The sequence below is a fragment of the Psittacula echo genome, assembly GCF_963264785.1.
Source record: "Psittacula echo genome assembly, chromosome: 2".
In the NCBI taxonomy this organism is placed as follows: domain Eukaryota; kingdom Metazoa; phylum Chordata; class Aves; order Psittaciformes; family Psittacidae; genus Psittacula; species Psittacula echo.
In genome coordinates this window covers 35,407,784-35,424,525 of record NC_137737.1, presented here as the reverse complement: position 1 = coordinate 35,424,525, position 16,742 = coordinate 35,407,784, and the positions used below count along the sequence as shown (strand labels likewise).

Sequence of the window (16,742 nt, the reverse complement as noted above, 5' to 3'; positions counted from 1 at the left end):
GAGGAAACAATAAAGATTCCTACAGCTATCCAGATGTTAAAACATCAGAGAAATTCACTCATTTCACAAAGCCAGATACATGGACTTTTTACGCAGAACTCCGTTAGTAGGCAAGACAGATTTCGTTTAAATAAGCCAACCAGTTTAATCATACTGCATTCCTAAATAGCCACAACCTTTCAGCAGCAGCACTGACAAGCTCACCAACACATATTTCGATCTTCTGGATGTCTGTCTGTGACTCATTTTCCTTTTCAGGGACATTTGGGTGGACTGGAGCAATGCACCATGAAGAAGGAACTGGAGATTGGGTCTCAGATCTAATGTGATGGGCTTCCTCACAAGAGTGAGGACTCAGTGCATACCAAACCGATGTCACTTCCAGCTGTCAGAGGGAGGAAGACATATGCTCTAATCAAATTATGTATGAAATAAATTCTAGTGTCACTGTTCTAATTCCATTAGGGTCCTTTTTAACGTAGCCCTAATTTTGACTTTGATTCACCAGAGGCATGTGCTTCATTAATTTCCACAGGTCCACTCCTATGTTTGATATTAACTGCGAGCTTTAAATAGATTACTGAATCAGGTCCATTTTGGGATATCCGATCCATCTCAGGTTAAAGGTGTGCCGCAACAGACTGCAGGTCTGCTGGAACCTACCCAACATAGGAATGGACTCTGCAAGGTGGATTACATATGAATAAATATATGGATTTTTGAAAGCAGAGCATCAGCAAGAGGTGGCCATAAAAATGTGGGGGAAAACCCCCAAATCAAGGCAAAGAAAAAAGAAAGTTGACTGTGCTCTCAACTATCCTATTAGCTCTGATGAGAGTTTACGTTCACATTATCTACTAACAGGTGGCATTTATTAGAAAATTACAATGCAATGGTGGACAGAAAACAGGAAAGTGCTCGTTCCTTTTTGGAAGAGGATATTTCTATATATTTTTGTTGTTGCTTTTGTTGCTGTAACTAATTTATACATTTATTTTTACAAAGCAAACCCAGTTAGTGAAAATTATTTTATGCTCCCTTGCCACTATAGCAAAAAATGAAATCCAAGCTCCTGCATGATGTGACATGTAAACCATTTGTGCTGAAGTGACTGCCAGAAATGGATGGAAAGTTTTTATCCTGAAGAAATACTCAAATAAAATGCTAGCATAATCTAAAATTATTCACTGATGGCAACTGCACGATTTTTTTGTGTCTTCTCTTTTTAATCATCTATTTAAGTGAGGCTATTATTCAACAATGTAAAGCATCAGCAAAGAAAATGATGCTTTCCCTTCAGTAAATCTGAAAACAAGTGATTTTCTTAAAGAAGGAAGACATAAAACACTTTTGCTTGCATTTCATGGGAAAAAAAACCGTCAGCAGCACTGCCATCTAAGGTAAAGTACACATGTTTTCAAAGAAAGTATTATGAGTGTGTGACAAACACTAACAGTTTCACTCAGATCCTGATGCAGGTCAGGTTTAAAAGCTGGACAGCCTCAGCTCCACCTAGATGCTGTGATCACAACTGCGTGCATTTATCTCATTTAGCACTTTCTTGTGCCATGATTCAGCTTCATTTCCTTCCTTTAAGGCAGTTAGAAGTCAACAAAAATAGATTTCTCTATTGCTTTTTCTTTCTATTGCTCTTGCTTTTTCACAATCTAACTTTAGATTTTCCAGACAGCCACTTGCTCCTTTACTCACAGAAAGTTAGAACTGAGTGCCCATTTTTCTGCATCAGGAAGAAAAGTGACAGTTCATTAGCTTTTGCTCTCAAACTCTAAAATTACAGTCACATCAATCCACCTCCTCTGTCCTATGGAGCTGCTCTGTTATCACAAAGCCTATTCAAAATTTCCCCAAGGGCCAAGACCAACCCTTGAAAAAGAGCCTAACTTTGTACAAAACCAAAAGCGTGCCCCATTACCCAGCATCTGAGACACCCCTGCCTGACCTTCTTTCTAGTGCTGTTATTTCAGACTTGTATCAGTTCTCAGTGTCACCACGGCTGGGAGCAGCGATCTCCACCCTGCCCCCCCAAGCCCACGTAACATTAGTTTGAATCTTTCATTCATTCGCTGACAGAAATATCGAGAGGTTTCTTTAAATGACAGCAATATTCCCTGATGACTGATCTGCCAGAAGGATTCTTTAGCACTGTGGAAATAAATGGCTATCAGAGAGAGACTGCTTTGAAGTTACCATTTGCAGTGCCCAGAGAACTTGGGTTAAATCAGTTTTTACTGCATTATTTTCACGGCAAGCTCTTTTTGTCCCATCTGAAGGGTTTCTTTGTGAGCAATGAATGAGGGTGCATCTTGGGAATGATCTGATACTTCAAAAGATGATTCTTGTAGTTTATCTTGCAGTAAGCTTCTCTTCTGAAGGAAATGCTGCAGAGCCCTTGTACTGATCACAATGATAGCGCATGCAATGTGCCTTCTATCACTGGACTGTCTGCACTATCGCTTTTCAGTGTAACTCAGAAGCAAATCCTTGCAAGCTAGGACTTCTATTAATTGATACATATGGAGATATATGCTCTCTTTCATAATGAAATATTTTTTTCTGCATACACTTCAACTGCTCCTGCTGAAATCAATGAAAGGTTGCACATTGCCTGGCAAAGAACTGCAGTTTAGACTATTTTGGGGACAGAAAAATTCAGAATATCTTTATGTTTAAGAAACTGAAGATTTTGGGTTTTTTAAAAGTTTGGTATCCTGTATTGAGTTTAATGGAGGGGAGAAAGAAGAAAAAATTGCACACCAAAGCAGCTAGCCAAAGGTAAAAGTTGCATTCAGAAAAGGAAAACTGGTGCCCTGTGTCAACTAATACACATTTACACATTTAGTAAAAGTTTCTAACCAGCACTCAGCCTTTAGGAGCAATGAAGACTGACATTTAAAACCACACCATGTTATCACATTGTAAGCAACACTTGCCTATAGGTTTCGGTGTACTGAGAAAAAAGTTGATTTTGAAGGTGTTAAAGACTAACTGCTTTAAAACCAATAGACTTTTAACTCAAAAAAGCCATGGTCATAGCTTTTTTTTTTTTCCCCTTTTAATAAAATAATGATAAACTAAGCTCTAGGTGTGTGAAAGCCGTTATTCATGCTTATGCCCATATAATTTAGTTGTCATTGGTCACAGAATAATTCAGTTATTTTAATACTCTTTAGCATAGCTGCAATGACAGTTGCATGCTTGTATGAACATGGTCCAGACTTGCATGTGGACAGTCCCTTAGTCTGAACAACTCTTGTTCACAGCAGCATCAAGGGTACTAACTAGTGGGTTTTGAAGCATGATTTCTAGCATGCAAGTGTTAGATACTTGAGCAATTGCAGAGCAATTCTGGCAATGTTCTCTTACAAGCAGGTCTTGGTACGTTTTTGCCTCAGTAGATGCACTCTATTTCTGGGTCTTTTGACCTTCATCCCTATGCAGGCTACATGATCCTGGACAAACTCCTGCTCAGTTCTTAGATACTTTTCCCTCATTTTATGCAGAACTTCTGAAAATGTGCCCCACTAGAAACTATACAATACTGAAGATTTAGCTTAAAGAATTTTATGGATCAAGAGAAACACTCACTGAAGCTGTTACAGAGTGATAAATGGGAAATGAAAAATTGCAGCAATTCAGGAACAACTTTTCTCTCATTTTCTTCAAAGCTCTGTTTTGAGTTACAAAATGATCAATCCTGACTGACCTCAGCAAAAAGAACCTTTCAGCTTTGGATTAGTCTACATCCTACAGGCAATGAAAAAAACCAGCCCCAAAACACAAGTTTGCACATGTTTTATGTGACAAGGATATGTTCATGTGTTTAGCAAGATGATGATATCATTTGCTGTTGTTTCCTGCTTTCATTCACACTGAAGCCAGAACCCAGGATGTCACAGTTATGTCACACAATGATGGGAAGACTCTTACAGTAACTAATAATAATAATGGAAAGCCAGGTTGGACAGAGCCAAGGTCTAGGGTGAAGCGGTCCTGCTCATGGTGGGGGCGTTGGAACTAGATGATCTTAAGGTACTTTCCAACCCAAACCATTCTATGATTTTATATTGTGAGCCAGCCTGATTTCTACAATACAATGTAAAATACAAAGTGGGCTCCTTTCAGTTTCTTTTCTCAGCAGTTCTCCTTTTTCCGTCTTTACCGTAAATGATGCTGCAACAGTAGTTACGATACTCAAAATAGGAAACGGAAACAAAAAAGTTCTTGAGAGAGCAAAATAAAATGACACCCAACACACGTGCAGCATGGTTACTCTTCAGTACACGTCAGAGATGCTGTGACAAGCAAACAGCAGCAGATTCTGGGGGCAAGGCCAGCAAGCGTGGAAACGATGTCAAAAAGCGAGAAGCGGCAGGGCTTCTGCACCAACATTAAGGCAAGAGAGGGCCAGACCCTCTGGGAGTGAGCTCATATACAAGCCAAGGACAACCAGGAGAACTGCTGGGAGACGGGCAACAGTGGCAGGGGGCCTAGTGATACTGGAGGTGCTCTTTAACAACTGCCTTGGGAAATAGCTGCCTCCAGCACAGCACTATTTGAAATCATCCAGTAACATATGGGAGCAAGCATCAAACCTGTATTCACAGAGGTGGAAAATCAGAGGCATGATAGCGTGGCATTTTCATGTATATCTGTACATTTTTTCAGGCAAGATGCTTGGGGATCAGCAAGACTTTTATCTTAAAATAAATGGATACTTCAGAAACTTTCACCCTACCTGTCTGGTTTAATACGCAAAAGACGTCACTATCACAACAGAAGCTAGGCTCACTGCATTTCTGAAAACTAGCACGTCCCTATCCTTCAGTAATTAGTCATGATTTAATTTAGAACCGATAATCAGTAATTGATCACTTGTACGCAGTAATCACCAGAACTTCAATGCTCTCTGGAAAGCAACTGTGTTTAGAGACACAAGTAACTTCAGTTGCAGAGATAATTTTAGAAGCAGCATTATAATATGGGATAAAAAGCCGGGAACATAAAGAGTAAAGCACACTGGTGCATTAAATGAAAAATAAAAGCCTCAAGAAACTTACCACTGATGTTAGAGCCATTTGAAAACTGTAGATTCGTGCAAGGCCAAAGTCAGCTAACTTTATCTGCCCACTGCTGGTTACAAGGATATTTTGGGGTTTCAGGTCCCGATGCACCACACGATGTGAATGCAGAAAATCCAGTCCCCGAAACAGCTGAAGCATCATATCCTAAATATAAAGAAGAATTCAATATGTGATTATCAAGACAAGGTTGCAAACAAGCAAACTACCTGTCATAATCTGCAAAACTAATTTAATAAATATTGACTTAAATATGTGCATAGGAGATAAAAACAGTTATTAATATAAAATGGTCAGGATGTTGCTAGAAGCAGCTGACATCAACAGATGTCCTTATCAAGTTAACGTATTGCTTCTAGTTGAATTACTTGAGGTTGATTGATAGAAGCATAGAGGCTGGTTAACATACTTAAAAGAAATAGCAAAAGCATGTCTGTAAATCCTGGGAAAACTTCAGAAGTAAGCTGTCCAAGTAAGAAAAATACACAGCAGCTTTTTGCTCTTAACTTTAAACCACACACCACTTTGCATCTCACAAGTTTATGCTTTATCCTGCCAGAGCAAAGTGAAATTTTATCATTCACTTCACAGGCACAGGGTCTGTTTCAATTAGAAAAGCTGTTTAAATGACAAATTTGTCAGGGTTTAATGTTACACTGGGGAAAAACTTACTTGGCTAAACTTGTTGTATAGAATGTACTGAATAGGACAGAAAGTACCTAAAGATCAAAGTTTAGCACTAAATCATTGTAATAATAACAGTTATTAAGTAACAGTTCTCATTTTTTTTTCTGTTTTGTTATAGTGATGCAATCTTCTATAACATTTCCACAGCTGAAGAAATTATTTCACCTGTACTCATGTGTTCACATTAATCTTAGTAACATGAAAAAAATGAACCAACAGAATCAAAACTGAAATACTAGAAATCTATACTAGAAATCCCCCTGAATTCCAAACTAGAAGGATACTGTCAACTTGAAAATTATATTTGCAAAACATGCAGTTACATGAAGATGCTTCAACAAGTAAGAAACAAAAGGAATAAAGAAAAAGGTTATTTTCTGTATGCACTTGAATTGAATTCATGAAACTCCAGCTCTGTGTTTGTCAGTGACATATGCCCTTTCTGTAAGCCATGCAGCAAGGTGTCTGCCAATCCTGTAATTAGCAACCAAAATGATTTTGGAGAGGTACATGGCATGAAACATGAGAAAAGGGAAGATGGATAAATTGAAGTTGGTGGCTTTTGTTCTTCTCTATGGACTTGGACACGTTTCAAGTAAATGTCAAGGCACACTATTAAAAGGAATGATACCTGAAAATGGGTTTAAAACTACCTCAAAATATTCAACTTGATAATATTGCTTTACCTAGATGCACTTCACAGACATCACTATATAATTTAATGCAAAATTATTGCTTTCATGTAAATGTTTCCTGATACCTCTATCAAAAGTATTATAAAATGCATAGCTATTATGGCTGGAAACTCCAATCTGATTTTTAATGAAACATGACACATGAAAAACAAAGGCACAATGAAAAACAATTTAGGCACATGAAAAACAACGAGGTGGTTGGTGACAGCCACATGGTTTCACTAAGGGGAAATCCTGCCTCACCAATTTGGTGGCCTTCTATGATGGGGCTACAGAACTGATGGACAGCGGTAAAGCAGTTGACGTCATCTACCTGGACTTGTGAAAAGCGTTTGACACTGTCCCACACGACATCCTTGTCTCTAAATTGGAGAGACATCAATTTGATGGGTGGACCACTCGGTGGATAAAGAACTGGCTGGATGGCTGCACACAAAGAGTTGTGGTCAATGGCTCGATGTCCAGCTGGTGACCAGTAATGAGTGGTGTCCCTCAGAGGTCAGTGTTGGGACTGGTCTTGTTCAACATCTTTGTCGGTGACATGGACAGTGGGATTGAGTGCGCCCTCAGCAAGTTTGCTGATGACACCAAGCTGTGTGGTTCAGATGATACACTGCAGGGAAGGAATGCCACCCAGAGGGACCCTGACACACTTGAGAGGTGGCCAGTGAAAACCTCACAAAGTTTAACTAAGCCAAGTGCAAGGTCCTACACCTGGATCGGGGCAATCCCAGGCCCAGCTACAGGTTGGGCAGAGAAGAGATTCAGAGCAGCCCTGCAGAGAAGGACTTGGGGTTGCTGGTCACTAAGAAACTGAACATGAGCTGGCAGTGTGCATTCGCAGCCCAGAAAGCCAACCGTATCCTGGGCTGCATCAAAAGGAGTGTGACCAGCAGGTCGAAGGAGGTGATCCTGCCCCTCTATTCTGCTCTCTTGAGACCTCACTTGGAGTATTGTGTGCAGTTCTGGTGTCCTCAACATAAAAAGGACATGGAACTGTTGGAACAAGTCCAGAGGAGGGCCACGAGGATGACCAGGGGACTGGAGCACCTCCCATATGAAGACAGGCTGAGAAAGTTGGGGCTGTTCAGCCTGGAGAAGAGAAGGCTGCGTGGAGACCTCATAGCAGCCTTCCAGTATCTGAAGGGGGCCTACAAGGATGCTGGAGAGGGACTCTTCATCAGGGCCTGTAGCGATACAAAAAGGGGTAATGGGTTTAAATTTAAACAGGGGAAGTTCAGGTTAAATATAAGGAAGAAGTTCTTTACTGTGAGGGTGGTGAGGCACTGGAACAGGACGCCCAAGGAAGTTGGGAATGATCCATTCGTGGCACTGTTCAAGGCCAAGCTGGACAGAGCCTTGGGTAACATGATCTAGAGTGAGGCACACCTGCCCATGAGCAGGGGGGTTGGAACTAGATGACCTTAGGGTCCTTTCCAACCCAAACCATTCTATGATTCTATGGCCATTTCTGTATATAACTCTGCCAAACGGTAGTAACAGTGGGCTGCTCATAAAGTAATCAGTGTTTAGTCAAGACTCTGATAGTGAAGATATTACCATGGAACTACAGAAGCTGTGACAGCATTTAATTATTATCACCTCTGAAGGATGGTGGTAAACTGAGAACCTCATTCCTTGGAGCTGATGCCTTTTATTCCCTTTGTTTCCCCAGGAAAAATTGAGATCTGATAATTTGGTAACTAGCTTTTAAAGGTTTACACCTTTAAAACAAATATACAAAGTGTATTGAATCCTCTTATATTTATATAATTTCCCTTTGCAGTTCAGAAACATGTGGAAGAGCTAGGACTATAGCTCTGCAGGTCTCAGTCATCACTGGAATTAGTATGTGTCATAAATGCTCACTCTGTGCTATTATAACTTAAGTCAAACCCCAACAGCCTTTGGATCAGTATTTCATATGCAAAGAACATGTCAAGAACATTTAAGTACTTGGTTATCTCAAGTTAATTGTTTCACTGAATTTGGGCCTAATTTTTTTATTCCAAGTAGGCATAATACCAGATTAAATAAGAAAATAATTTAAAGAACTTAAGGATTAGTCAGTAGACCTTGGTGAGTCCCTTTTGGGTGATATTTCTGCATCCGACTCATTTGTCAAGTATGTAAACTCATTCCTGCAGTTACCAAACATATCAAGAATGTTTTTTTTCCCGCAACTGATGCTGATTTTGTTTCAACCTTTTTCCTCAAGCTCAGCAAATTCAATCCTGCTCTGCTAGCTGCAAGTTGCAAGCAATGTCTTCAGTTTCTAAATTCAGAGCCTTCCTCCAGGCACACGTGGAAAACGAAAATATTTGAAAATGGAAACTGGTATATCTTTCCCTCCCCACATAGGACTCAAAAGATGGAATATAATCTACAGAAGTTCTCGTCACACACAAAAAATGAGATGTGCCGTAGAAAAGTGTATCAGGAAAGTATAAATTTAAGAGGTATTAGGAAGAAGTAAAACTGGGAAAAGAAGCGCTAAATTTCCTCTTCCAGGGAAATTCAAAGTTAGTGCATACAAGTTATTCTCTCGTATTCATTCTGGACTGTTGATTATGCTCTGTTGCTATCTCTTATTGCTTAATACTGCACATACAAAAAGACCTCAGTTCAAAATTATCTTGCAAGAACAGCCCAAAGACTCATGTGTGTACAGAAGGGCATTTTGATATAAAAAGACCATTTGCTATTTGTGATTCTTTATTGTCCTGTTTTGAAATTCCCAGCCAGTTATGGAAAATGGCAGGAACCAAAATCACATGATACAGGCTTATTATTATGCACTTTAAATACAAAATACCAAATTGTGCAGCTCAGAATTTGATTTTGTTTGCACAGATACATTTTCAGTATCAAAGCAAACAAAAGAGAGAGCTTTTAAATTACTCTTATCCATAATGAATCATTAATTTTGTGCTGTACATAAGCCTAGTCAAAACCCATTAGGCTTCACATTTGGAAAACCATTTCATATTCTTGGTCAGGCACTTGCAAGAAACATCAGACTCAGTCTGGGATGTGTGTTTTCTTTGATACCGTAACTAATCAGAAGATACTAACCTTTGCTAGCAAATTGGATAAAGGCCATAAATATGCACAAGCCAGATCACTAGCTAATTAAATCAGGATAATTCTACTCATCTAACAGAAAAGCATCCATCTGTATCACTGATGAATGCCCAGGACTATCTCAGTTACCAAGATATAGAAATAACTGCAAGACAGGCTTCATGTGTATCAAGGATTAGCTTATACCATGTCTACCTTTCTCTGAGAAATTTTCTTTGGAAAATTTTTCTTTCCATACATTGGAATTACAATTAAAATCGTATTACAAAAGTTAATTGAAAAATGATCAATTCTATTAGACAAACAAGAAGATTCATGTCTTGGCAGATTTAAGGAACAAGCTCCAACGAGTCATGATCAATCCTCTACTGACGTCTATCAGATTTCTTTGGATATTTGATGTTTACAAACATAGACACAGAATAGCATCTGTTGTTGCTGATTACAGATTTCTGCCATGCTTCTAATATCACAAAACCCACGACGGTTCTTGCCTGAGTTGAAGATATACACATTATTTCACTGTGATTACTTTCAGATAAACGTGGCTTCACAATGTTTTCCCTTTTCAGGCTACGTTTTCAATGTGGTCTATGCACAAATCTCAAATATTTATCTATAACTCAGTTGAAAACTGAGCTATTTTGGGATACAGTGAACAAATACACTTTCCTTAGAGGCAAATACGTAGCTTTAATTTTGTAAAACCCTCATAATGGAAACAGTTAGGAGCAACATTTGTTATGTGAATGCTGCATCTCTTGCATGTTCCACCATATATGGTGTCAGTGATGGCATTGCTCAAGTCTGATATTTACTGAATTTATCAGCACTGAATGTCAGGACCAAATTACAATGAACTTTTCAAGCAACACCATATTATGTCATGAGTGTCATGACATAAGAAGTAGGTCCTGCATATTCTGCCTCTGGTGTCAGCAAAGATGGAGATAGGCTGTGTTAGGCTGAGCAGCTGCTGTCATGCCTCTGCCACAGGCAAGATCATGGCTCACATCTGCCAACTCAGTGGCAACAGGAGCAGAAACCCTTGATTTTCCACAGACTTTTGTCTCCTCCTTGTGCCCTCCCCTCTTGACTCTATGCTTCAATGACCCCTCTTAACCCTCCTCCAGGTTCTGAACCATAAATCCCTTCCAAGCCATTGATTTTCAAAATACCATCCTGATCCTTTAAGAGTCACCCACCATCTTGACTTCCAGCTACAGTATCTGTCAATTGCCTGCAATAACTTACTTGTTGTTTAAGAATAGCCAGGTTCTCCAGAGTACTCAGCCTGCCTAATCCAAAAGAGGATGGCATGGCTGTTGATCAAATAACTGAAGTATCTACTCCAGGGAAACAGGAACTATGGAGTTGTTTTGGGCGCTGGTGCCCAGGCACTGGCAGCTGGGGCTGTGGGGGCCTCTGTCAGGGGAGACCGGGGGCTGCCTCGTGCCAGACACGTCTGGCTCCAACAGACCCACCAGAGGGTACAGCTGGGCCTGTCAGCCGAGATGGCGGTACCTCCATGAAAACATATTTAAGAAAGGGTAGAAAATGCTGGCCGGAAAGAGGAGGAGGAAACAAAAGGAGTGAGAAATAGCACAGGGAACATCAAGTTGAGAGGAGAAAGAGGAGGTACTCCATGGTGGAGCAGAAATCCATGCTGCAGCCCCTAGAAGACCCGCATGGGAGCAGGTGGATATTCCTGAGGGAACTGCAGCCTATGGAGAGAACCTACGTTGGAGCAGGCAGAAAGCATGAGCAGGAAGGAGTGGCAGAGAGTCACTATGGGCTGACCACAGCCCCTCACAACCCATGGACCTGTAGTGCTCGGTGTCGGGGAGTCAGGAGTGAAGTGGAGCCTGGAAAAAGGCAGGGAAAGGTGTTCTCTGAATGCTTCCTTTCCCCCCCCCCCCCCCCCCCCCCCCCCGCTACCTAATTACCAATTAAATATCTGTCTTAACTGGCATCAAACTAAGATCGTTTTCTCCAGGCTGGATCTGTTTTGTCACAGTACGCAATCTCCCTGTCTTGTCTCAGCACATAACCTTTTTCCTTGTTCTTTATTTTCTGTAGCTGAGGTGGCGGAAAGGAGTCAGTGGCTAGGTGGGAGTTCGGCTGTTGGGCTAGGCTATCCCAGCACCATGGTAAAGGTACAGATGCTAGAACTGGCCTTGGTAAAGGGGGACACAGCATGATGCAACCTGAAGGAAAACACCAAGAATAATACTCTTTCAGAGAAGACCTCCACCGAGAGGTAACATACACATTTGAATGGCTGCTTATTATATGAAGCTTGCATTTTTCCTCCATTGACTAGTATGTGAAGAAAGAAAAATCTTTAATCAGATTGCCCTTGCTCATGGTCGTAGGAGTTCCTAATACCAGAGAAAGTAAGCCTCTGGAAATCCACGAATATATATACTTGTCATATCACCAAATAAAAGCAACACAGTACAGATCCTTGTCAGCTACAACAGACCCTACCTAAATCTGCACTAACACACAGGCTTTTTATGGCTTTTTTTTTTTTTTTTTTTTTTCTTTTTCCTCTTCCTGCTCAATTTATGTGCTAAGATTTGGTAAAACACAGCAATCTTTTGGAATGTCCTAACATTTCTTCTGCTTCTCTGTGGAGTATCACATGCACCTGCACAACAACCTGCATCCTTCACCCAGAGTTTCTATCTACTTGTAAAGTGTTTTTCTCTTTTTGCTGAACAGAATGGAATGTCCCTATTTTGGATGGCAGGTGTTGGGATACTTGTCCTGAACATTTCCTGTAGAAGTGTTTGCATAAGAGACAACTGCAAGTGTAAACAAAGAGGACGAGTTTTAGCCAGCAACGTGTAATGCGTCAGGCTACTTTGACAAAAAGGCGCACTGCCTCTCACTGAACAGCAGGGCCTTCTCTGAGCAGATGAAGAGCAGGACGAGGCTTCCCTCGTATCCTACAGGATTATACGGAACCCCCAAACATCCAATTGCTTTCAATTTAAAGGGTATTTTTTAAACATGCGGGAATGAAAGTTTAAAGAGTTTTCACATTCTCTGGGGCCTATTTTTGAAGCAGAATAACTACAGCACTTCTATGGTTATACTTTGTAACAAACAGTCAACATTAATTAATGCCAAAAAAACAATGGCATTCCTGAGGAATTACACAGTACAGATACATGAATAGCAAAAGACATGATTAATGTTGTTACACTGAATCTCAGAGGCATTAGTAATAACGTAGTGACTCCCTGTTAAATGCAGTTATTTTCTTTTTTAAATCTTGTCCTCACGCTGGGCTGGGAGCCCATCACACCAGCCCATCCAGAACGCCATGACTGCGATGGTGGGGGCAAAGAGGCAATTTGCCACAGCCTATGGAGCTGCAGGATGCTCTTCTCCATGCAGCTGGCTGGGTGCAGTGGCTGGGACAGAGTAAGAAGCAGACAGAACCCTGTCCTCATGCCCTTTTCCTTCTTCTCTCAGGAGAAAGCTATTCTGTTTGGTCTCCCTGCAGGGCATTCCAAAAACGAAGGAGGAGGCTGTACTCTTTGCCTTCACCTAGCCAAACTATAGTCTCTCAGAAGTCATCCATGATCCAACCCAATATACACCCGGATACAGAGCTCTTCCTCTGCCTTATATTGTGTGGTAGTTTATCTCAGAGTAGTCCTATTGTTTTGCATGAAAGCATTTACAGGGTAAGGTTCGTCCCTTCAGAAGAGAAGACTGCTATGATATTCCTGTCAATTAACTAGAGTACCGAAAGAATGTGAACTTCACAGCATGTTCAATTTAAATATGTTCACTGTTTTGATAAGAGAACAATAAATCCAAATGACCCATTCACTTTGCCATATTAATCAACCTCACTGTACAAGACAAAATGTTCATTTTCTGTTTGCAGAATAAAATGCTGTCCAGAGAGAAAAATACAGCAAACTCATTTAGTGTATTGTTAGGGAACCAATATCTGCAAGGCTTAGGCAAGGAATTGGTCTAATAATTGCTGGGAGTTTTGTATGCTGCTGCACCAAAGGTAAACAATTTGTTAACAAATAATTGCCAGTTGTAAGTATCTTTAAATATGAGGTAAAATATTTGCATAATTATTTTTGAATTGAAAAATTATTTCAATTAGATTAAAGACACTTCAATACACTCAGGGTAGATTAAGGGATGTTTTAAAATAGATTTTGATAAACAGTTTTTGATTCATTTTAACCTACTTTTGGAAGACAGAAAGCACAGCTCAGGCAAGTGATTCTGATTATCCAGTTCTTAGGATGAAGAACCCTACAGACATGCACACTCACAACAGTATTCATGGATGCATATATGCATTTCAGTATTTTGAATAATCCCACTGAAGGCAATATTATCCATACTAGTCAACTGCAAAAGTATAAACAATGAACACAGGTCTGTCTGCTTGGTTGGGTCTTTTTAATTTGTTTTGGGTTTTTATGGCTAGAACTGTTTGTATAACAATTTAAAAGATACAATACCTGAAGGACTGGAGTCTCTAAAACACTGTTTTGAAGACTATTTTCATTGCTATTAGAAGTAGTAAGGTAAGCAAGATTAGAAAATTCTAAATAAATTACTGCAACTGTGAAAAAGATGCAGAAAAAGTGCAAAATTTTAACTGAATTACATACGTCCATGGTAGTCTTTGAAAAAGCTTGAGGCTGAACAATGCGATTTGCAATGCCATAAGGTTATGACTGAATTTTACGCAAGGAACTATTTTTATTTTATTGTCAGGCTGCTGTTGGTAGACTGAATTCAATTCATAGCTCCCACAGCACATTTAACATGTTCTGCTTCCTTTGCTTAAACTCATCAACTGTCCCTTCTAAATTAGAGGGGAACCACTGAATTTTTACTGCCACAGGTGACCCTGACCAAGCATATTTTGGCATGCTCCAAACACTACTCAACCACCAGTACTCACCAGCAGCAAAGGTGACATAGTTAAGACAAGACTAAGACAAATGGATGCACCTAATTGTGTTCAAGGAACTGTTCTGAGTAACCTTATGTGTGCTTGTTCTGAGTAACCTTATGTGTGCTCTCCTTAAAACAGAGACCTGCATTAATATTTTAGAGGTCTTTAAAAGTATCAGTCTTAGTACGTGTCTGTTTTACCAGTATCTTAATACTGTCGGATTTGCATATTGATCTCAGTATTTGTGAAGCAAATTCAGCATATGAAATGTGTACTTAACACCTGTGGGACACATGCACATTACATGTGTATAAGCATACATGTGGATGTATTTCATTTCAGGCAGATCAATATTAATTTAAGTGTCTGTAAGTCCTCCCACACCAATTTCTCATTCTGTAGCTCAACACCTCTCAAGTCAGTTTGCAATATAGATCTTTCAAGTCTGACTTCATCAGCTGCAATTTTTTGTATTTGATGAGAAAGACTTGTGTGGCTGAAAGGAAACCTATACAATTATTGTCCCACTTACTTATTTTCAGTGTTTCAGTGTACCAAAAATTCCAATCAAAGTGGAATTACCAGACATGCAAATGAAGCACATAACATTTTCTATCTGGCTATTGGTATTTTTAAGAGAAAATACATGCAAATTAAATGAGAACAGAGGGGAATTTTGGTTTAACAATTTGACAGAAATTAGCAAATGTGCTGTACTGTTACCAAGACCTGTCACCAAGACCTGTCCTGGCTATGAAATTTTTACAGCAGGTAAATGTAACTTTGTGATCAACAATCTTTTTTAACTGCTCAAAAATTTCCACTCTTTGTGCCCAGTACAATACACAGTAGAAGGCACAGCTCTTAATGGAATTTATCAGTTTTTCAGCCTGGAGAAGAGAAGGCTGTGTAGAGACCTCATAACAGTCTTCCAGTATCTGAAGGTGGTTAACAAGGATGCTGGAGAAGGACTCTTCATCAGGGCTGTAGCAATAGGACAAGGGGTAATGGGTTTAAACTTAAACAGGGGAGATTTATGTTGTATATAAGGAAGAAGTTCTATACTATGAGGGCAGTGAGGCACTGGAACGGGATGCCCAAGGAAGTTGTGAATGCTCCATTCCCGGCAGTGTTCAAGGGCAGGTTGGACAGGGCCTTGAGCAATCTAGTCCAGTGTGAGGTGTCCCTGCCCATGGCAGAGGGGTTGGAACTAGATGATCTTAAGGTCCTTTCCAACCCAAACCATTTTATGATTCTATAATTCTATGATCTGAGCCTAGATAAGCAAAAAAATATTTTTTTCCTGTATCCCTGGATGATATCATCACAGTTATGTACATCTCCATGCACTTTGTGGGAAACTTTCTCTTCATTGCAAGCTTTTCATAAAACTGTATTTGAGACAGTCTCTCACAGCTCATGCTGGTTGTTACCCACTCTGATTCCTCATACCGTCTGAGAAAGAGATGAGGACTAAAATGAACCAAGAAAGTCCCCAAACTTTTTACTGGCTCACCCAGTTGGCTGAGACTTGAAATAGGCTCTGTGATTTGTATGCATTGGCTCTAAAGCCCGTTCTGGCACATGGCTGGTGACTGACAGCTGTCAAAATTTGGTATCTAAGCATCACATCAGATCAAGCTGGGTTGCTGGGGCAGAACTGTAGTTTGAATTCTGAAGTACACTTCTCATGTAATTCCACCTTCTTTAATGGTCACTGTACTCGACAATGATTGTGAGGCTGTGAGCCTCTTCCTTCTGGGGTAAACCCAGACTTTCACTTGACTAAGTCAGTCTATTCTGGAGCACTCTGTACACTCCCCTATCTCTATCACCTCTCAGTAGAGCATAGATTTTTGATTGCTTTTAATAGTATATACTTCCTTCTCTCATCATTGGACATCATTGTCATTTCCTCTTCATAGGCTTTACTTCTGCATTCCCAAGCTGTATTTTGGGACATCCTAAGCATATCATCAGTTGTTTCAATCCTTGTGGAAGCTCTCCTGATGTAATCAGAGAAATCAGTCCACCCAGAAAATCCACAAAGCTGGATGAGACTCCCTTCAACTACTTCAGTTTGCTTCTGGAAGGAGTTCACAGAATCACTGTCTCACTCCTTGCCAGAATCTACAAACTGCAGTACGTTATCAACCACTGATGGACCAATTCTGTGACACTGGTCTTTATGAGAAATGGTACCAAGAAACAAAGCCCTTTCCCTGG

At 40.2% G+C, this 16,742-nt stretch overlaps 1 protein-coding gene across 1 annotated transcript in view; it reads right to left on the bottom strand.

Annotated features, from left to right (window-relative positions):
- CDK6 (cyclin dependent kinase 6) overlaps positions 1–16,742 on the bottom strand; it is a gene marked incomplete at its 3' end in the record, with an annotated part of 123,841 nt that overhangs the window by 60,869 nt on the left and 46,230 nt on the right. The window contains exon 4 of the mRNA XM_080610869.1: positions 5,079–5,246. Within this exon, the coding sequence (XP_080466995.1) occupies positions 5,079–5,246 (168 nt within the window). The remainder of the gene's footprint in view (positions 1–5,078; positions 5,247–16,742) is intronic.